The sequence below is a fragment of the Gymnoscopelus microlampas genome (genome assembly GCF_963454915.1).
Source record: "Gymnoscopelus microlampas genome assembly, chromosome: 19".
Taxonomy (NCBI): Eukaryota; Metazoa; Chordata; class Actinopteri; order Myctophiformes; family Myctophidae; genus Gymnoscopelus; species Gymnoscopelus microlampas.
The window spans coordinates 32,086,965-32,110,619 of record NC_139956.1 but is presented as its reverse complement, the minus strand read 5'-3'; the positions used below and the strand labels follow the sequence as shown (position 1 = coordinate 32,110,619).

At 42.0% G+C, this 23,655-nt stretch overlaps 2 protein-coding genes across 3 annotated transcripts in view; one reads left to right on the top strand and one right to left on the bottom strand.

Moving 5' to 3' along the window:
- The window catches only part of kirrel1a (kirre like nephrin family adhesion molecule 1a), a 52,415-nt gene extending 49,038 nt beyond the window's left edge, over window positions 1–3,377 (bottom strand). For both annotated transcript variants that reach the window (XM_084042777.1, XM_084042778.1), the window contains exon 1: window positions 3,105–3,377. In XM_084042777.1, the coding sequence (XP_083898903.1) occupies window positions 3,105–3,150 (46 nt within the window). In that variant the 5' untranslated portion in view covers window positions 3,151–3,377. The remainder of the gene's footprint in view (window positions 1–3,104) is intronic.
- Window positions 3,378–8,280: 4,903 nt separating this feature from the next.
- LOC311034653 (NADH dehydrogenase [ubiquinone] iron-sulfur protein 2, mitochondrial-like) lies at window positions 8,281–23,360 on the top strand. The gene is made up of 14 exons (XM_084042587.1): window positions 8,281–8,418; window positions 10,073–10,176; window positions 10,881–11,071; window positions 14,792–14,912; window positions 15,809–15,921; window positions 16,541–16,615; window positions 17,342–17,419; window positions 17,538–17,623; window positions 18,214–18,333; window positions 21,177–21,306; window positions 21,821–21,916; window positions 22,240–22,323; window positions 22,911–22,968; window positions 23,142–23,360. The coding sequence occupies exons 1-14, from the start codon at window positions 8,306–8,308 to the stop codon at window positions 23,177–23,179; spliced, it is 1,407 nt and encodes a 468-aa protein (XP_083898713.1). The 5' UTR covers window positions 8,281–8,305; the 3' UTR covers window positions 23,180–23,360.
- Window positions 23,361–23,655: the final 295 nt, after the last annotated feature.

The window sequence follows — 23,655 nt, the reverse complement described above, 5'->3', positions numbered from 1 at the left end:
CTGTTTTGAATGGTACCGCCCCAAAATATGGAACATGAATGTGGCATGTTAATTTAAACATAATCACCGGCAAAAATCTCCTTCTGGACGAGGAACTTCTTTTTCTAAGTCACTGCTGGTGAGATTTATTTTCTCCGCAGTCAGATGCTAAACGCAACATTTAAGACCCACGCGTATTTCACCATTTTTTAAATCTCACGGAGCAAGACGCAGCCCCATTTGCTCACGTGCTAATCTTGTCCTCGGAAAAGCCTTTGAGAGCAATATCGTTCTGTGTGAGAGCCAGAGTCCCAGTCCCCACTGGGACCAATAATGGATTATACAATGGTGGCAGTGCAACAGACAATGGAAACACATGGCTTTCGCACATGTACGTAAAGTGACGTGTGTGTGTGTGTGTGTGTGCGTGTGTGTGTGTGGTTTTCATAGAGTATACGTATGTGTGTTCTGTGTTCTGTGTGTGTGTGTGTGTGTGTGTGTGTGTGTGTGTGTGTGTGTGTGTGTGTGTGTGTGTGCGTGTGCGTGTGCGTGTGCGTGTGCGTGTGCGTGTGTGTGTGTGTGTGTGTGTGCATGTGTGTGTGTGTTCGTGCATGTGTGTGTGTGCGTGCACCTGACCAGTCATGTGGACGGTTTATGGAGCAGAGTGGACAAACAGAGCAGCATGTGACACTGACGAGGGGTCGTCGTAATGGACAAACCGGCGTCTACATGCATACTTGTACAGCACTGTTGTGGCGATCGCCATAGCGTGCTGCGCCCATAACATGTGTCTGTGTGTGTGTGTGCGTGTGTGCATCCACGCATCCAGCGGTGTTTTCGTTTTAAAAAGGCTACAAGCTGTCTTGTCGACGAATAATACAGACGCCCTCGGCTAGCAACAAGCATCTCAGCATCAAGAAGTATGAGACTGGTTAACAGCTGATAACATGAGGCTGCTGGTCGGCGCTCCGACTGCACTACACACACACACAGGGTGGATGGATGCTGAGGTGGAGGGGGGGCGGGCGGGCGAGCGAGCGAGGCGGCAGAGCGCCGTACAAAGGACGGCAGACATGGTGACATCATCCTCTCTCTCCATACCTTTCCAGTACACGCCCCCCCCCCCCCCCCACCTATATGATAAAGTAGTCCGCTGCCTGGTCAGGGAGGCGTGCACGTGCGCGCATTCGCGCGAGCCAGCCTGCCGTGCACAGACGCACACACACACACACACACACACACACACACACACACACACACACACACGCACGCACACACGCACGCACGCACGCACGCACGCATGCACACACACACACACACACAGCTCTCTTGCCACACATGGGGGTAGTAGACAATGCGATGGGAGGGTACGCCACAGATATGCTGCGATCAAACAGGTAGCTTGGAAAAATTACAGTCGCCCGCTATACTCTCCTCTCTTCTCCTCCCTTCTCCTACAGCTCCCGACCCCCCCCCCCCCCCCTCTCTCTCCTCCCGTCTCCTAGCAACGGCCTTGATGATTAACATAAGCCAATAGCCCACCTGGCCCCCCCCCCACACACCCCCAGCCCCACACACACACAGGTACCGGGGAGGCGGGCCAGCCTAGCGCTCCCCCATGCACGTGATTCCTTTATGCTGCTGCACTACTGTGAATTATACAGTGCAATGCAACAATGAAGGGTGAACATTTTCACCATGGCATCATGGATGCACGCGAAGGGGAGCGGAAAGGGTGGCCTTGGCGTGTGTGTTTGTGCGTTTGCGAGTGTGTGTGCGTGTGTGTGTGTGTGTGTGTGTGTACTGTGCAGAGAGAGAGAGAGAGAGGGCTGCCTATCACTACAGCATCACTACATGGGGATGGTAGCTGTGGTCACAGTGAATGACAAGCCATTCAGATGCAATAGGAGTGCTGCTAGCAGCATATAGAACAGAACAGCCGCCCGGTCAAATCGCTGTCATTCATCTCACGTCCTCAGCTCCTCACCATGGCTGTTCCATGTGAAGGGAAAACACACACACACGCACACACACACACACACACACACACACACACACACACACACACACACACACACACACACACACACACACACACACACACACACACACACACACACACCACTGCTATTCTGGTATGTCTCTCTCTCTCTGTATGCCTGATACGCAAAGGTCATCAAGGCGGGCACACACACTCACACTGGCCTTGTGCACGTTTCACGTGAAAGGCGCGTGCGCACACGCGCACACACACACACACACACACACTCACACACACACACACACACACACACACACACACACACACACACACACACACACACACACACAAAAAACACATCAGAGTCGCAACACTCGCCTCACACACTTTATATATACTGTGGTGGTGGTGATCCATTACTGCGGTGCATAATGACAGTGGACTTACACACGGACGCGCGTGCACGTGCGCGAGCACACATCCACATGAAGTGATCCATTACTGCTGCTGCGGTCTATGTAGGACACATTCTATGGAAGGGACGCGCGCGCGCACGCACCGTGCGCGTCCCTCGACATCAAACATGATAGGGGGAATGAATTATGCTTGAATAACGTTTGGGTTTTTTCCCTTTTTTTTCTTTTCTGTAAAAGAACAAAGTCTACACAGTAAAAAAATAAATCTGTAAAATGTGTAATTAATGTAAAAATGTGTCTAAAAAATAATGAGCAAAACAAATCTGTAAAAGAACATAAAGTCTAGGTACACAGTAAAAAAAAATCTGTAAAATGTGTAATTAATTACAAATTGTGTTTAAAAAAACAAAAAACATCTGTAGCCTAAAAGAACATAAAGTCTACACAGTAGAAATCCTCAGTGTTAGTTTAACTCAGGGTGAGTGTACAAAATGGGATCGTTTAACGGTCCCATTTGTACACTCACTCTGAGTTAAACTATAACGGTCGGTCACCGTTAGTTGCGGGTTCTTTTGGTCGCATCAGATCATCTGTAGCCTACCAGTACGCTCTCTCTAAGTGATCTACAGTGATCTACAGTGACCCCCCCCTCTCTCTCTCTCTCTCTCTCTCTCTCTCTCTCTCTCTCGGGGTGAAATCAGAGCCATTGGTTTTATTTGTCCACTTACCAGTTTGAAAAGTCAACGCCAAACTCAGCAGCAGCAGCCTCTGCATGGTTGGTTCAACCGACCAGTAATAAGTCCGTTAGATCTCCAGATCTCCGTGAGGACAGCATCAAAACCACCACGTTAATAACAGCCCATCAATGCAATAATAATAGGATATCAATAGTAACGACGGTGATAATCCTGACGCGTCGGTTTTTCCGTTAATTGGGGCGTTTCAGAGCATTTCTCTGTGTTTTTTCCTTCTCCTGTCCTTTAGCTGCTGTCTGTCCTCTGGTCTGGTTTCTCATTAGAGGCGCATTCCTCTCTCTCTCTCTCTCTCTCTCTCTCTCTCTCTCTCTCTCTCTCTCTCTCTCTCTCTCTCTCTCTCTCGCACCCTCTCTCTCTCTCTCTCTCTCTCTCTCTCTCTCTCTCTCTCTCTCTCTCTCTCTCTCTCTCTCTCTCTCTCACGTCAGAGCACCACAGCACTGCCCCCTTTTTTCCTTTCCCCCCCTCCCTCATCTGATTCTCTTGAATACAGGCACATATACAAAACGCACAGAAGCATATGATGTCGTTACACATTTTGTGTTCAGGACTGTGTTTGTCATAAAATCTTCATGGTCACTGCGTGCTTGGAGATGTAGGATGTAGTATCATTACAGCCTGTCTAACAGCTTGCACAGGAGGACAGATGTTTATTACAGTACTATCTGTTTTTGCTCAAATAAAAAAGAAATGAAAATAATAATAATAATACAAATAATAATAATACAAATATGAATATATATATTTTTTTTTAAACATAAATTATAATGGTGGTTCTCAACCCCAGGTGGGTCCCCACATGATTGGGGGGGGGGGTCCCCAGATGACAGTGAAGTGACAATTTAAGGACTTTTAAGACCTTTATGATACCAGAAAAAGAGAAAGCAGCAGGCAGAGAAAAAGTCCATTACTGCATCAAGAGTAATCAAACATTGGCCAAATTGTCAAATAATAGAAGAAAGAGGCAGAAATTGAGGCAGATAGAGAGAGATAAGTCCTACATTAAGTGCCTGTCAGGGTGGGGGGTCCCCAGTTCAAATATGATTATTTTGGGGGTCGCGGCCTGAAAAGGTTGAGAACCACGTGTATAGTTTATCTTGTCTTGTCCCATGATAACTGTCTGAGCTCAGGAGGAGGATGGTTGGTTTGTTCCTCTGTTCTGCCCACCACAGATGACTGGAATGAGTTCGGAGCGCCCTCTTGTGGCCAACGTCGAGCCTTGCCATAACTGTCTGGAGCAAAACTTGGTTCTGAAAGTGACAGATAAGGTTTTTAACCACTTAAACCCTAAAAAAAAGAAAATAGCCGATCGACAAGCTCACAACGCGACGCAGCTGTGAGGTTTTTCTTTTGAAACAAAAAAAAAGGCTGGGTCTCCGAGGCTAGTGAGGTTGTCGATCGGCTATTTTCAGTGAAAGCTTTCTCCACAATAGGGATGCATGGGGTTTAAGTGTACGTCTATTTTTAACATGTCGCCCAAAGAGCTGGACTGCCATTGGTGAACATAATGTAATTGCTGATATTTAAGTGTATATTTATTTCCATATCTTGCCATTGTTTTTGGACAGCCACATATAGCTTGAGTGACATTGTAGCCTATTATATTCATTCAAATAGGTGCAATGGCTCTTAAGGCAACCCACTACAAAATGGTTATTTATAGCTGCAGGATCCTGCATATACATGAATTCCATACAGTACTGGAGGAATAGGTACCATGCATGTGACATATATACACATGCGGTACATGCATGTGTGTGTGTGTGTGTGTGTGTGTGTGTGTGTGTGTGTGTGTGTGGTGTGTGTGTGTGTGTGTGTGTGTGTGTGTGTGTGTGTGTGTGTGTGTGTGTGTGTGTGTGTGTGTGTGTATATATATATATATATATATATATATATATATATATATATATATATATATATATATATATATATATATATATGGTACAGCACTATATGGAATTCATGTATTCTCGATATCCAAAACATAATTTGATGTAGGACTGTGTAATTAATAAAGACCAATCTGAAATGTGCTGCTTGTTTCTATTCAGTTATGTCAATAACAGCTGCAGACCCTGAATTTGGGATGGTGATTCCAAATGATCATCATCAATATAGCTACCGTTAAAATCCTACATGCATTTTTTACATTTTATATATATAGCTACAAAAAGTACCGCAGGTCTGCCATGTGGCATGCAGAGTGACCCATCTCTGCCGGGACTCGAACCCGGAGCCTCTGGATTAGAAGTCCAGCGCGCTATTCCATTGCGCCACAGAGACTGCGCCAACAGAGTGGATTCCGGCACGGTTTAGGTAGTTTACATCCTCCTGCATCGCTGTATCCTCGCAGCATCAGGACCACTCTCTCTCTCCGCCGCCATTTTGGCTCTGTGACTTTGGCCGGCAGAGGGCAGTGTTGGCGCTCTGGAGAATGCAGTGGTGGATAGTAACCAGTGCATGTACTCAAGTAGGCTACGACTGGACTGGAGTATTTAAATTGTCAGTACTTTAACTTCTACTCCACTACACCTCAAAGGCAAATATAGTACTTTTGCTCCACTACAAGTATTTGAAAACGTTAGTTACTAGTTACTTTGTAGATTTTGATTATTATTACAAAACATACATTAACCACTTCAGCCCTATATACATTTCGGCCATTTGAAAATAGCAGATCTAACTCACAATGCATCGCGATGCAAGGCATTGTGAGCTTGTAGATCTGCTATTTTCAAAAGATGTTTATACATTTGAAAACTTGTGAAATGGGACATTCTGCAATCTGCATAATGACTTTCTACTGGTAGCCTACTTTAAGTAGCTACATTGATACCAATACTTTTGTGCTTTTACAAAGGAAATTGCGATTACCGGACTGTTACTTGTACAAAGTATTTCTACACTGCAGTATTGATATATACACTCATGTAAAAAAAAATTGAGTACTTTTCCCACCACTGATAGAATAGGCATCGCCAGGGAGGCAACTGCACACGCAGAGCCAAAATGGCGACGTGCGGCTTTTCAATGCCCTGCATTTTCTATAAAAATACGACTTTCAGTTGGCGTATCTGTTAATTGGCGGACCAATTAACAGGTACGACATTTCAAATATATGGGTCATATAAACCAAAACGGCTAAAACACGATTTTCCTAAGGCTTTTTAATAGATTCATGAAGACCAGAGCCATTCCAAACCTAAAATGGTATATGATTTACCATATGAACCATTTCAGTAGAATTTGCATGCACGCTATTGCATATGTGATGACTCTAGCCTATTTATTTAGGCGTTAACTGACTTCCATAAGCTATTTCATTATGGAAATCCATGCGGGGAATGCGGCAGCGGCACGCTTTGAAGTTACACCTCGATTGCATCAGAGATCCCCTCAAGAACCCAGTGGTGGAAGAAGTAGGCTATTCACATTTTTACTTATGTGAAAGTATCAATGCTACAATGCAGAAATACTCTATTACAAGTAAACGTCTGGTATTCAAAATGTACTTGATTAAAGTACAAATGTAGGCCTATTAGCATCAGAATATACTTCAAGCACCAAAAGTAGAAAGTCTCATTATGCAGAATGTCCCATTTAACAATATTAAAATGTATAAAATGTATTAAAAATATTTTTTTAAATAGCAGATCTACAAGCTCACAATGCGTTGCATATAGCAGCGCAATGTAGGGCTGAAGTGGTTAATCATTAATGTATGTTTTGTAATAATAATCAAAATCTACAAAGTAACTAGTAACTAGTAAGTTTTCAAATATAGCCTAATTGTAGTGGAGTAAAAGTACAATATTTGCCGCTGAGACATATAGTGGAGTAAAGTAGGCTACTGAAAAACGGAAATATTCCCGTATAAAGTAAAAAATACCCCAAAATTGTAGTTAAGTAGCCTATAGGCTACTTTGAGTAGGCTACATGTAGCCTACTTAGTTACTTTACACCACTGCATGTGTTGTTCGTGCATAGATCAAACATAGTGCATAGTTTTGTTGATTAGCCTACTTTTGATGCAGTAATGGTCCCCCCCACCACACACATCACCACATCATGTTGAGAACCATTGGCCTATTTGATGACAGATGAGACAAGTGCAGTGACAGATCAGATATAAGTAATAATATATTGTATAATATAATATATATTATATACCGGTATGTATTTTTTTTTTTACAAGAAGCATGTGCGTTGCTCTATAATCCAGTGCTGGTACTGGTATTTAACATTTATATCACATTTTATGGATGTGTTTGTGGATACTGTGTGTCCATATATGAACACCAATTGTCTTAGTGAGAACACAGGGCGTGTGTGTGCGTGCGTGCGCGTGTGTGTGTGTGTGTGTGTGTGTGTGTGTGTGTGTGTGTGTGTGTGTGTGTGTGTGTGTGTGTGTGTGTGTGTGTGTGTGTGTGTGTGTGTGCGCGCGCGCGCGAGTGAGAGAGAAAGAGAGAGAGAGAGAAAAAGAGAGAGACCCACCATTAAATTAAAACCACATTCATGTAATGTATAACAACTTTGCTATGAGAGAAAGACACACACGCGCGCACGCACACACGCACGCACGCACGCACGCACGCACGCACACACACACCACACACACACACACACACACACACACACACACACACACACACACACACACACACACACACACACACACACACACACACACACACACACACACACACACAGCCGAGGGGGTTCCAAATGGACCCTTTACAGATCTGTAACCCCTGGGAGTGTACAAATGGAACCAAATGGACCCGCATTTGGTTCCATTTGTACCCTCTCAGAGTTATGGGGGTCCATCCAGCAGTGTTAATTTTGACAGCAAATTTGGATTTAGTCTTAGTCTTTTGAATAACACACCATTTAGTTTTAGTCCTATTTTAGTCTTCTGAAAATTGTTTAGTCTTAGTCTAGTCTAGTCGACTAAATATCAAAACCTTAAGTCTTTTAGTCTTAGTCGACAAAATTAACACTGCCATCCAGGGTCCTTGAAGTGAGAGAGCTTGGTTACACCGTTACAGCACAGTTTTAGCTATTCCACCCTATGGCCGGTAGATGGCGTCGTCCTAACCATTATTCAACCCACGAAACGAGAAAGCATCGGTGACTGTGTAGTGCGCACTGTCCTCAGTGGCTTTCTGACAGCCAAGATGGCAGCCACAATGTTGAGGTCGCTCAGCAGATTAGGAGGACGTCCTTCAACAACTAAACTCATATTAAACAGCTCTGCCGTCAGCCCGGCCTGCACTGTCCTGCAGAACAGGTAAGATATAACCAAAAACCTGGCCATGTTTGCCAAACAAACACCGTTTCTGGTCTCTTTTATAGCCATAAAAGGCCCTTTAGCTGCACCAAATGCTAGCATGAAGCTAATAATAATGTGACTTTGGTAAAGCTTCATGTCTGCTCTCTGTTGTCGTTCCCATGATGACTGATATGTGAATGAACACGTTGAATGTGGTTATAACGTCGCCCTAACGTCACGTTGTGATTATTAGAACAATACATACACATTGTGTGAGTTGTGACTGTAATGATAGGCTAGCAATGTTGCTAGCCAGTGTTGCCAGATGTTGTGAGAGAAATAAGCAACCAGGTCTACGAAAACAAGTCCAAAATAAGCGAGCCACATGAGCACTTTAAATCTATAGACCGTGGTAGAAAAAGTACTTGCATGTTTTACTTAAGTAAAAGTATCAATTTTGCTGTTTGTTACAAGTATACTTCCGGAATAAAAAATGTACTTGAGTAAAAGGACTAAAGTATTGGCATCAAAATGTAGTAAAGTACCAAAAGTACTCAATATACAGAATGTCCCTGCCCCGTTTCAGGTTTTCAAATGTATAAAAACTTTTTAAAATAGCAGAACTACATGCAATTCGACGCATTGTGAGCTTGTAGATCTAAATAAGCAACTACACTTCAGGAAAAAGCGCAACCCGCATATCAATATCTATAAGCAACTTGACAGAAAAAAGCCCAAGGTCGCTTATAATAAGCAGACATGGCAACACTGTGATGGTTACCCAACGTGTAACCTGGTGCTGTTTACATCTCTATCCTCTGTGGGAGGTCAAGGTGAATTTAGCATCTCTTATTTCACGGCTTCTCAACCTTTTTAATTTTAAAAGACTCCCACTCATATACACATAATCTGGGACCCTAAGGACATTTCTTTATTGTTTGACATGATTTTGTCCAGTTAGGCTATGTAGTGTAGATATAGAATAGCAACATATTTCTCTTGTTGTATTTACATATTGCAGATGTAAAGAAGATTAGATTAATGGAAGATTATGAACCCCATATCACTCAAACGTGATGATAATCACTGTCTTATTTCACTAATAATGTAATGATTTCATAACCAGTGGTGGGCAGTAACTCTGCATTACTTGAGTATTGTAATAAGTACACTATTGGGAGTATTTGTTTATGTTACGAGCTGATGGCTTTCACTCTAACTGCTACATTTCAAATAGAAATATTGTACGTTTGGCGCCGCTGCATTTCTAGGAAAATGACTCTTAGGAGTTGGGACCCAAAGTAAACGTACAAAAAATATGAATTAACCAAGTTTAAGCCCTATTTCAAATATAGTGCACTGCAAATAGCCTGTAAATCGGCTATTTTCAGTATTTCTGATATTTTCCAGAATTTTCTGATTACACTTTTTTTTGGGGGGGAGGAAATGTTCAAAATGTCTATACAGCAATTCATTGATATTAAATTGAAAATATACTTTGTAATTTGTCATTTTGTATTTACTTGATCATGTACTTTGTCCACCACTGTTAAACAATGTGGTGCGATGCTACATGTTTTGAGCTTCTAGATTGGCCATTTAAAAAAAAAAAATCTTTTGAACGGAGCAGCTTGCTTTGTTACTGAACGCTATCTCTCTGTCAACCTTGCAGGCAGAAACAATGGCAGCCAGACGTGGAGTGGACGGAGCAGTATGCTGGGGCAGTGATGTACCCCACAGCCCTCAACGAGAAATGGGTCCCACCACCGTGGAATGGTACACACAGCCACAACGTTAAATAGCTTTCTGTACCTGTTGTGGACAATGTCTGTTGCAGTATCTTGATGAATATACATTATCTTCATTGAACTTATTCAACCAGTATACAAACGGATTGGAAGTGTTGGATTTTCAAAGCAGTGTGGCTGCAGCTTAATGAATCATTCATTAATGTTTAAGCTTACTTTATGCATGCTTATGCATTTGATTTTGTGTGTATTTCTGTTGTACCCAAGGCTAGCATATGATATAATATTTTCTAGCAAATGTATCTGGCCTGTCACGCTGTCTATTCATGTCATTTTAGGCTGTGTAAGGCACAGCTCTGCAACCCTGTGCAGACACCAGACAATATTTGTCGTGTTCCACACACACATTTCATGTTACTATAACTTATTTTAATGAATAAAATGTTATTTTAATTTTGTCAGTGAGGTGGTCGCCCTACTCTTCCATTGAGATATTTTGACCCTTTTCAGGACGTCTACTCATAGACAAAAATGTCAAAATTATTTGAAGCAGACGGCATTGATTTGAGACACTAGAACCGCTGCCATCTTTATTGTAGATCTGACATTGTTGCAATGGCCTCTCTCTGTCGGGAGAGTGAGATATAATGGCTGTAAAACTAATGGATTGAAGCTGAATGATTTCTGGTTCCACCAAAGGTCATCTTTGACGCTTGATTCCTCTCCCTCCAGACAAAGATGCTCCCATGGAGAAGGAGGTATCCAACTTGACCATTAACTTTGGTCCCCAGCACCCTGCGGCTCACGGCGTGCTGCGTCTGGTGCTGGAGCTCAGCGGGGAGTCCGTCAAGAAGTGCGACCCTCACATAGGCCTGCTTCACCGCGGCACGGAGAAACTCATCGAGTACAAGACCTACCTGCAGGTAATGATGGACTTAAAAGACCCAATCGGAATTGAAACTTAACCCATTCAATCCGGGAACACATCTGTCATTTTAGATTTCTTTGGCTATTCAAAAATAGCAGATCTGCAAGCTCATATGAGTTTGTAGATCTGCTATTTTTGAAAAATTGTGCAAATCTTTGAATATATATTTTTTAAAGCAAACATTTGTAAAATATTTTGTTCCAGGGACCCCCAGAAGCAAAGATTTGAGTTACAAATGTTAACTTAAAAAATATATATATTCAAAGATTTGCACACATTTTCACGATTTTTCAAAAATAGCAGGTCTACAAGCTTGTAGCGTGGCACTGAGCTTGTATATCTGCTATTTTTGAATAGCCAATGTATAAATTAATGGTTATAGTTCAAATAAAAAAAATCTGAAGGTGTAAAGTCACCCCCAAAATGTTTGAATCTTAACTCGATGTCATCGGAGGAGAATTTAATACAACCTGCCAAACATCCAGGTTAGGGGGCCAGTGTCATAATGAACAGTTAAGCGAACTGTTCAATTGATTGTAACAAAAATCATTGATTAATCGAGTAGCATAAATAGATGGAAAAGTCCAGTCCACTTCAACCCTATATCCTTCTTTGACCAGTGTTCCCAAGGGGTCTACACTTGGTCCCTGTGAGCTTGTAGATCTGCTATTTTTGCCAAAATGCCTATATGCCTACATGCCCAGAACACATAATATGTGTTCTGCATATTATGCTGGGGTTCATGTGATCAATATTGCAGTTAAGGTTATTGAATAGGCCTATTAGCTGCAATAGATTCTTAGGCTATTCGGAGCAAATAATGTGCTTTTTAATGGAAATCCTCATGCAACCAGGTTGAATAGCTGTCAGTGGCAGCAGCTACACTCGTCAACGTGCATGCACAGTAAACGTTACGTCGCCTTCTCAAACAACTGAACTAGTCCCCATAGCAGAACGTACTCAGCCAGGTTTGATACCATATTTGGGCATGGCTGGTGACATCACACTACACCATGATAACGGATCACGGACCTCTAAATATCATTCTTGCAACAGATGGGCTAGTACTACGAAACATTATAAGACTTAATGTATGTTAGAAAGCAATAGAGCTATCACAACTTGAACGGCATAGTATACTACGTAGGAATGGAATCGTTCTTCCATGACTACATGAATTACATGGAAGACGAAAACAGCGACAGCGACGAGGACTTATCAAATAAACCCCGCCTGGTGGACTTGGACGTGGACTTGGGGCTGCAGTGGAGCTTGTTAGAAGGTCCCGAGATCTACATGTACATGGCTCTGGAGGAGATGCGGGAACGGGCCATGGTGGAGATGCAGGTCCTGGAGGACATGCGGGCGCAGGCCGTGGAAGAGAGGCTGGCGCTGGAAGAGAGGCTGGCACAGGCCATGGAGGCGCTGGCGAACCAGGACTCGCTGGCCGACCAAGCTTCTCCGCCGGCCAACAGGCGCGTGATCAACTCTCTGCCACACATTACCGTCCAGGATGCTTTGAAGGACTCCTGTCCAATCTGCTGCGGTGAATACGTCCAAGGGGAGGTGTACACCAGTCTGCCTTGTAGCCACGGCTTCCACAGGCAGTGTGTCGCCTTGTGGCTCCAAAAGTCTGGCTCGTGCCCAGTTTGTCGCCACGTCTTGACTCCGTCCACCACCACCCGCTTTGGCACACTCCATCCGGTAGAAGCCACGCCCTTTGCACGCCCTTTCCGCCCAGAACGGGAATTTTAGCTTCACTCTACTTACGGCTCCTAGGTAGCGAGCCATTTAGAAGTTTGTTAGTCTTATCTGTCCACGGCTAAATGACTGGACTGACCGATCGGAGAAATGTCTTTGGCCGTCTAGGAGAGATGGCCAGTGTGTGTGTTTTTGTTTTCTCTAGGCTAATCTCACAAATCACTGGACTAATCAAAGCATCAAAATCTGTCAAATTTGATGATGGAAGTCAATTATTTTAAATACAGTGACATCACACTTTATGTATCAATTACCCGCCATATTTTAGGTGCAACCCGTATGGAAACCATAGAAGAAGGTGCTTCCTTCTTGGATATTTTGTGGGTTTTCTAGATTTATATGTCTTTTTAATGCCAGCCAACTACATTTGCGGGCTCCAGCCAAGTGCGCTGGCACGCTATAATGTCTGGACTAATAATCCTCAAGAGCGGCATTATATTTTAAGTTCTGGAACAATTACGTTTACCCGATAGACTCAATTTGCTTCCCTCTTTAAAATCTTTAAATTGTTCAGTTGTTTACTCTATGGGTGGCTTGTATTGATTAACGTTCATTGTGTTGTTTGAAATGATGAGAATAATGTTGGAGATGTATGTTAATAAATATTTGCACCTTTTTTTTAGACCAGATTTACCTAAACTCAATTTATTGCAAACTATCCCAAAACAAATTAAATGCCCCTATTTTTCCTGAGATCCGCAGGACTTCATGCCGTTATTAGACCCCATCTTCAGTTATCATACGGCATGTTCAACATACTGTACAGGAGATGTATTAGCAGGTGATAAATAAAGTCTTGAAATTCATCAAATTACTTTGAGCTCAATTATGATTTTTATTTTAGCTGTGATCAAAACTGATTTAACCATATGAACCGATCAGCATTAGGCATGACATAATAGGCGAAGATAGGCAAATAGTACAGCGTCTGTTTTATATAGCACTCCAAAGCACTTTACAATGTGCATTACATTAGGAAACCACGGTACCAACCTGCTCATCAGAAGCAGAAGAGACACGTCTGGCCCAGGGGCCAATCGTGTACGAGGGCATATTATGTGGCCCACGGCTTCCTTCCTAAAATGTATTATTTATGGCTCGCCAGTATAGTCATGTTAAATTCATACAGTGAAGTTGCTGACCTTTTTTTCTTTATTAACCTGGGCAAATATGCTACTTCTCAGTAGAATTTGTAAAGATTCCTAACTGCTTGTTCCTTGTGTTATTTCATTCTCAAGATGTGAAAGAAAGGCTAGTTTTTATTTTTAAATTGTTTTTGTAGAGACATTCTCACACCTGGTTAACTTAAGCCTACACTGCCATTTGAACAACAGACACTTTTTTGGACTTTAAATATAATGGCAATGCATTGCACACACGTGAAAGGCTTAATTGTCTCCGCCAGGCCGAATGCATGGCGAGAGAGTATGTTTTACCCACTGTCCGTCCGTCCGTCCGTCCGTGTGTCCGTCACATTGGCCTATTATAGCGCCACCAGGAGGCCACAGTAACCTACCTGACCTACCGGACCCCTTAGCTGAGAGACGGATGAAGCAGGGACCCCACTACATTTTATAAAATGGTGTTGCAGATTAAACCTTTTCATAGATTTCATAGATAGCTACATAGCCTTATTTGACAGCACTATCATCAGTGTTGTGTTGGATTCATGTTGATGCGTATTTCAAGGCATTTAACCACATAAACCGTCAATACTTAATAAACTTGACCTTTCACTCTGTACTTGGTCTGCTCTTTTTTCATCTCTACTCCGAACCTTTTTGCCGAAAATAGCCAATGGCGTTGTGAGCTTGTATGCCAAATAGGCTTATAAATATTTATGCTCAATATATTTATATTCATGCTCCAATACATTAAATCCAAGAGTTGTCTGACTGATTTAAGTAGGATTTAAGTGGTTAAAAATGTGCATCATGTCGTTTGTGTGTCTCAGGCGTTGCCCTACTTTGACCGTCTGGACTACGTGTCCATGATGTGCAACGAACAGGCCTATTCTCTGGCCGTGGAGAAGCTGCTCAACATCCAGGCCCCGCTCCGAGCACAGTGGATCAGAGGTAAGGATCAAACGACCATGGTGAATGGCCAACAGTTGCATGATGATGAACTGAGCTCATGAATGGGAATTGTTAAACACCAGGTTTTTCTGAATGGAGAAAATGTGGAGGACCCTGATGACTGTACCCAACGGCTCATGGTCAGGTCTGCCCCCTAGAGGACAGTAGTGTGTACTACTCGTATATCCATATGAGTAAGAAAGAAAGTATGAACCATCAACTGATGGTGAAAAAGTACTAATTTGTCCAAAAAGTACGATTGTTTTTTCTTCTCCATACAGACGTTATCAATTGTAAAACACAAAAAAAAGACAGAGTCACATACCTGACTAAATCGCTGAGCTGATTTGTTTATTTTTGGAACACAGTTCCCTATGGGATTTCCAATACAGAAGAATAACTCTGTGACCCAGGGGTATTGGGATTGACGTCAGGACTTCAGTACTCTAGTCTATAGCAGTGGTTGCAAACTTTTTCATGTCAAGGACCTCCAAAATGATATGTATTTGGCCGCGGACCCCCAGAAGCAAAATATTTTGTTCCAGGGACCCCCAGAAGCAAATATTTGAGTTACAAATGTTTGCTTTAAAAAATATATATATTCAAAGATTTGCTGAAGTTTTCAAGATTTTTCAAAAATACCTGATCTACAAGCTCATAGCACGGAACTTGGTGCCGTGCTATGAGCTTGTATATCTGCTATTTTTGAATAGCCAACCTATAAGATATTGTTAAAGTGGTTAAAATGATTGTGACACTATATTAACACATTTTGCTGGGGACCCCCTGGTACCCCTTGAAGGACCCCTGGGCGTCCCCGGACCCCACTTAAAGAACCAATGGTCTTTAGAAACCAAGTTGACTCTCAGTGTGTGGTTTTCATGTTCTGTCGGCAGTGCTGTTCGGTGAGCTGACTCGCATCCTGAACCACATCATGGCCATCACCACGCACGCCCTGGACATCGGAGCCATGACCCCTTTCTTCTGGCTGTTTGAAGAGAGAGAGAAGGTCAGAGCAAATCGCCTCCCTCCTGTGCTCCCTCCTCCTTCCTTACCTGTTATCCTCAGTGTTTCCCCTAGGATGGAGTTGTAGCAACGGAAATGAAATGTATATACAGTATATCGTTGCTGTCGGGCCTTATCTCCATATTTGATTTTTTTGTGTTTTTTGGGGGAAATAAATCCTGAAAAGTAACTGTTTTGGACAAATGAGGTTTACGCCGATATTGGACCATTTAAGCCCGACATACTTCCTCATACGACTGTCTGTCTAGCTTACATATATGAGGTGTCTCAACATTTATTGAACATAACAAAAATATGATCTTTAAATGACTTCCCTGCCTCACCGCCTGTCCCGTCTAGTTGGACATACAGTCAATAACATTGAATTTGTTTGTAGCACAAAATAATAAAACATCAGCACCAACACCGAAACACCCATCAGCAGTGGTAGTCATATTTCATCAGTGGCATGTAGGGGAAACATTGATCCTTACTTCCTTCCTTCCTGTCTCATGCAAGTTTTCAAAATACCTTACTTCAGCGCCCAGATTTTTAAGCCTGATTTATACTTTGTCATATGTGGCTCTGCGACAATAAACCTGACCTCCTGTCCCCCTGTCCAGATGTTTGAGTTCTACGAGCGGGTGTCTGGAGCCAGGATGCATGCTGCCTACGTCAGACCCGGCGGCGTTCACCAGGTAAAGCGGGGGGATTCAGTTAACGCCGCCATCATTTCTGTAGTAGCTTTTAGAAAACGACCATACAAGCTGTTCTTCAAGCTGTGACTAGGGTTGGGATCTGGAATCGGAGGAACCGGGTCCAACATTGAGGAACCGGAACGGGTTCCGTGCCATTTGGAACCGTTTCCGAATCAAGTTTTATCACACTGTCAGTTGCTCTCAACCTTTTTAATTTGAAGGACCACCGTAACTTTTGAGTGTGTAAATGGAACCAAATGGACCCATAAGGGGTACACTTGAGTTACAGACCTGTAAGGGTCCATTTGGATCCTCCTCAAGTAACCCAGAGGGTCCCTGGACCACACTTTGAGAACCACTACAATAATATGTATGCATTATGCAATACCGTATGTAGATTGAATTGGGGTTCAAAATGTTATATATTTAAAAAAAATATATATAGGAATCGCGAAAGGGAACCGTTAATGAATCGGAGTGTTAAGAGGGAATCGTTAAGGAACCGCAATCGTTAAAATCCTAAAGAATCCCGACCCTAGCTGTGACCAAGGCTATTTTGACGTTACGCGTTACATCTCTTGGTTAGACTTTGGGTGAAATATAGTTTTGTGTCTTATCATGTCTTATCTGGTCACTGGATGTTAAAATAAAAAAGGTCCTAGCCAGGTATTTACAAGACTTAAGGCGGCCGTGGTGAATTGACGTGTCGTGTAACTTGCGTTCCAGGACATGCCCCTGGGTTTGATGGATGACATCTATGAGTGGGCAAAGAACTTCTCCATCCGCATCGACGAGGTGGAAGAGGTTTGTGTCTGCTGCTTGTCTCTGTGCGCTGGTAAACAGAACAGTACAGTTATGTAGGATATGGTGGTCAAGTCATCAATTGATCACACTGTCTGTTGTGTTTTTTTCCTCTGGACAGATGCTGACCAACAACCGTATCTGGAAGAACCGCACGGTTGACATCGGGGTCGTCACCGCTGAGGAGGCCCTTAACTATGGTTTCAGGTAACATGTGCAGTAGGCAGATGTCCCCACCGTCTCTCTCTGTATCACTGTTTCAACCCAGGAAAATATTCATACATCTTTAATGAGGGCTGTCCCCTCTGGCTAATCATGGTTCATATGAAATGAAAAAAAAAAAGTTTTAAAAGCCCTATATACTTCCTCGTATGACTGTCTGTCTAGCTTACATACTGTATATGAGATGTCTCAATATTTATTCAACATAACAAAAATTGTATCTTTAATACTTTTAAATTGTATCTTTTTCCTATCGATGAGTCACCCCATGGAGACTTGAATTCATGGATTTAAGTTTCCCTTTAAGTGATCTCCCTGCCACACCGCCTGTCCTGTCTAGTAGGACATACAGTCAATAACATTGAATTTAGCAACATGTAAAAATTTGGTATTTCCCAATTAGATCTCTCCCATTTTCACCCCTTTCAAATCTCCAAATAAGTGTCACCAACCACGCTATCGAGTGACGCTTGTGAGCTTGTGGATATACTATTTTATTATATTATATTTCATGGTCGGAAATGTGTGAGAACGTCTTGATAGTCACCACGTTTCTGTGCTTCTCCCTGTGTCAGTGGAGTGATGCTGAGGGGGTCTGGAATCAAATGGGACCTGAGGAAGTCTCAACCCTACGACAAGTACGACGAGGTGGAATTCGATGTCCCCATCGGAAGCAAAGGCGACTGCTATGACAGGTACAACCGTAGATCTAGCATGTTTATGAACGCATAACATAAACAGTTAGTACATTATGTATGGTCCCCCATATCCTAGAGCCATATGAAATCCGTGTTAACGGAATCGCGGACGGAATCGCGGAAATGACCAATAAAAATGGAATTGGAATAAAACACGGAATATTGCAGAATTTGGAAAATAAAAAAAAATCGCGGTAAATTTTTTTTTTTTACCGCGATTTTTTACAAATCCACGGGACACCACCATTTTGCATGGCCACATCCTACTTTATAAACAGTAAAATCCACGTAGAAATAGTCTTAGAAAGACGATAGAAACAATAATACATGGGCGACGCCATTTTGCGCATGCTCAGACCGAATTAGACCGAATTATTTTGGGAACATTTTTGCGTATAACACAACAAGGGCCATGTATGGACTGTTATATCTTGAACATTTATTCATTTCCACTTACCAGACACTTTTGTAATGGTAAAAATGAGCATAAAAAGCAAAATACAGAATTCAGAAATATTAAAATGGAAAAAACAGAATTTGGGAAAAAATAAAACGGAATTGGGAAAAAAATAAAACGGATTTCATATGGCTCTACCATATCCCCATATCTTCAAAGCCTGATCCAACCTTACAGCCCCTCCCGCTCACTCAGATCAGCTAACACAGGGAAGCTGGCAGAACCTTTTTTTTGGGGTATTCTACTGTTAGACTGATGATAGGTTCTGGTTTACCCATGATCCGAGATTACTATCTCTGCAATTTGATGTATTACCTTGTGTTGTCCTTGCTTACTGTAAATCGCTCTGGATTAAGAGCGTCTGCTAAATGCCTAAATTGTAAGTTATGGTGATTGGCGGATTCCAGGGTGAATTGTTTTTTTGGGAGCGCCATGGTAGAGTGGACGTAGACGAATGGTCAGAGTTCTGACCATCTAAGCACAAGATGTATTCTGAAATCAGTCAGTAATGTACATCTAACAGAGACAAACATGCAAAAAGACACTGGTCCGGTGAATACGACATAAACGGACATGATAAATATGACAGAAGTGGCATAATTAAGTATACATTACATTATATAATCAAAGGTCAGTGGATACCCTCTCTTATTAGTGTTTCTAATTAGGGCCCTTTGTTCCAGTGAATGGAAATCTTTGCTACCGCTACAAAAAGTAGTCAATAATTGTTCTTCAAATGTTTGGCAGTTTGAAGAAAAAGGCCATTTCCTGTTTCAGACGCCCAAAATGAAGTGTCTGACCTCAGAAATTATTCAAAACAAAAATATGTTTTGCCTTTTATATTTGTATGCTTGACCTTTTGGAAGGGACCGTATTTTGTGTCATTTGATTACATAATAATAACATTAATAATAACTTTATTTGTACAGCACCTTTCAGAGTGTTCTGGTTGGAACAAAACACTCTATAGCTTAATATATGATGGTGCCAAGTTATTAAGTGCTTTGTAAACAAATAAAAGTGCTTTGAAATCAATTCTAAAAGATACAGGTAGCCAGTGCAGTGTTGACAGGACTGGACTAATGTGATCTCTTCTGGTATTTGTTCAAATTCTAGCTGCGGCATTCTGGATTACCTGTAATTTATTTTGGTAGTCCTGTAAAGTTTTATGATAGTCCTGTAAAAAGAGCTGCAATAGTCTTGCCGGCTTGTGATAAAAGTGTGGATAAGCAGTTCTGCATCTCTCTGATTTAAAAAAAGGTCTCACTTTAGCCATTTTTCTTAAGTGAAGAAAGGCTGTTCTTGTGATCTTGTTAAAATGAGAATAAAAATCTAAGTCTGAGTCTAAAGGCCAAACCGCACCAATGCAACTCGTCGCAACTCCTTGCAAGTAACTGCCATTAGGGATAATGGTTGCAAGTAGTTGCATGTTGCAAGGAGTTGCATTGGTGTGGATCGGGCTTAAGATCACACCCAGGTCTGTGACCTCTGTTTTGACCTGCCTAGCCAGAGATCCAAGCATTGACTAATTTGTCTCTCTCAGATTTGGGGCCAGTGAGGAGAATCTCAGTTTTTCCTTCCTTAAGTTTTAAAAGGTTATTGCACATCCAAAGATGAATGTCATTGAGACAAGAAGTGAGAGCACTCAGGGCATTGGGGTCGTCTGGTGAGACGGATATATTCAACTGGGTATCATGTGCGTACCAGTGATAGTTGACATTATGGCGTCTGATGATGTGACCAAGTGGCAACATATGTAATGAGAAGAGGATGGGTCTTAGAATGCTTCCTTGGGGAATCCCATACTCTGTATCTGATACAAGATCACCGAGGGAGACAGAGAACTAGCTAGATATGATCGGAACCAGTTCAGGACACGACCAGAGAGACCTACCCATTTCTCAAGTCTGTCAATTAAAATACAGTGATCAATCGTACCCAATACATGAATCAGTAGAACTCGGAAAAGCTTCATGCTGAATTCAACTTTTAGGAAGACTTCTGTTTGTACGTATATTCTGGATTAGAATTGCAAGGGGAAACGTACGTATCTGATTGGAAAATACTAATGATTTCTTCCTTGTAACCTTTAATTATTGTCTTTTTATTCTTTGTCTCACCTACATTCCTATTTCTTTTGCATATATGCATATATTGCATATATTTGTACTTGTTTTTTTCCTGTTAATGTCTGTGAAGCAGTATGTAAATATGTTGGAGAAAAGTGCTATATATGTTTTCAGATTCTTTTTTTTGTTGTTGTGTGAAATCAGTCATTATCGTAGTGCGACCTGATCATGACAGAGACAGTTGTGCAGCTGTATACGTGTCTAATATGTGTGTGTGTGTGTGTGTGTGTGTGTGTGTGCGTGCGTGCGTGCAGGTACCTGTGCAGGGTAGAGGAGATGAGGCAGAGTCTTCGCATCATGTTGGAGGCCCTCAACAAAATGCCAGAGGGAGAGATCAAGGTGGACGATGCCAAGGTGGCCCCGCCCAAGAGGTCTGAGTTCAAGGTACACGACCCACAGAACCAGGACATTTAGGGGGGCTTGTCCCTCTCACCCCATGTCCCCTGCTTTACCATTTACCTTTACCTAACCTGGACAATAGTTTGTTTCTCCTTCACACCGGCAATGTAGCGTCATAATCACTTTAACCACTTTATCCATTTGCTGTATACGTTGGCTATTCAAAAATAGCAGATGTGCAAGCTCACAGTGCGTCACTTCGCGCAGCACTGCGAGCTTGCGTATCTGCTATTTTTGAATCTTTTGGGGAAAGAAATCTAAAATTGTTGGGAAATTCATATTTAGGAGATTCAGCATACATCTTCTCTTCTGGGGGTCCGCAAAACATTTTCAGATGGGGGGTCCGCGGCCAAATACATATCAATCAGGGGGTCCTTGACATGAAAACGTTTGAGAACCAGTGATCTATGGGCAAGGAGCGACTGCCGCCTTGACGCAACTCTGAGTCCCGCTTCAGCTCTTGGTAACATTTTTTTGTGTGTGTGTGCCCCCATGACAGGAGTCCATGGAGTCTCTGATCCATCACTTTAAACTGTACACAGAAGGCTACCAGGTTCCTCCTGGGTCCACTTACACAGCTGTGGAGGCACCAAAGGTGAGGCTCCCATCCCTTGTTTCATTGAATGGGGGTGCTTGCGTGCTAAGGTGTGATTGGTGCCATATAGTACAGTATGTGCATTATTTGAAAATACCAGATCTACAAGCTCAGCTATTTTCAATAAAATCTTTGAATTTGAAACATTTAACAACATAAATCTTGTATGGGAGTCTATGGCACAAAATATTTTCAGATGGGGGTCTGTGGCCAAACACATTAATTGGGGGTCCTTTAGATGAAAAAGTTTGAGAACCACTGGTCTAAGTTATATAACATGGTTTTGTGTGTGTGTGTGTTCACCATTCATTAATTCATTCCAGGGCGAGTTTGGCGTCTATCTGGTGTCAGACGGCTCCAGCAGACCGTACCGCTGCAAGATCAAAGCTCCCGGATTCGCCCACTTGGTGCGTGCTTAAACTTCACAACAACACACTGTGAATTATTAAATGCACCCACCATTCATTATTCAGCGCCTTTAACCGGCTTCTCCTTAAAGATACTTTTACTTCATTAAGTATGTTTATGAAGCGCCCACAGAACTGTTTTTAAAAGCACACAAACTTCTAAGTGCCGGGTCAACACTTTTGCTAAGTTGAAAATGGGTCCAATTTCAACTTAAAAAATTAAGCCCAAGACAGTTTCTTGGCAAACTGATGCATGGAATAAACAAACAGTCGACTGGCATGTTTTTTGAGAAATCCGTTGTGTTTGTTTGGCCATTTTTGAACCCAGTAAATTGCAACGCAAGGAAATACTTTATCTGCTTTACTGAACAGAATACTGGGGTTCAGGTGTGCTAACGCAGTCACAGCATTTAAAATAAAAGATGATCAATTAAGGAGAAGCTAAAATGTATAGCCAGCAGCAGTAGTAGTATTGTCTTAGTAATGTATTTAAATCAATGTAATGCTATTGTGAATAAAAGTATATTTTTTTTATGAAAATGGAGATAAATCAATACATTATTAATAATACTTTTTCCTTCCACCAGGCTAGTCTGGATATGATGGCCAAGGGACACATGCTTGCTGACGTGGTGGCCATTATCGGTAAGAAAGGCATTTTTCAAATGTTCCATTCTGTTCATCATCTCACACTACGAGCAAACATTTTCAAAATGTTCTTTCATCACAATTAATTGGATTCAAAGGTGCAATCAACTGATAAATAACTGATGTAATGATACACTGTTTAAAAAGGGACTTCTCCTCTCTTGCGACAGGCACACAGGATATTGTGTTTGGAGAAGTTGACCGTTAAAAGTTGCTGCGTATCTGTTCATTTCTCTTTCGAAGAGGACTTCTTCCCCTCTGCCTGACTTGTTCATCTGTCACAGTTGTCGTCACGATTCACTGTAGAGAAACACGTTGACGGAGGATTCTGCTCGTAACCATCAATGTACAATGTGTCTAAATAAACCTATTAATATTTTATGACCAAACTCAGATGTACGTTGTGTTTTTGTTTACAAACTAGAATTGGAGCATTGGCTAAAGCATTTCTTTAACCCATTAAGACCTGAGGCCGATTCTAAAAATGTTTTCAAAATCCTAAAAGTTTTTTGAAAGACTTATGTTACCATATCAGTGTGGTTCTCAAACCTTTTCATGTTTTTGGCCGCTGACCCCCATATGAAAATATTTTGTTCCAGGAACCCCTAGAAGCAAAGATTTGAGTTACAAATGTTTGCTTTAAAAAAATATACATTAACACATTTTTCAAAAATAGCAGATCTA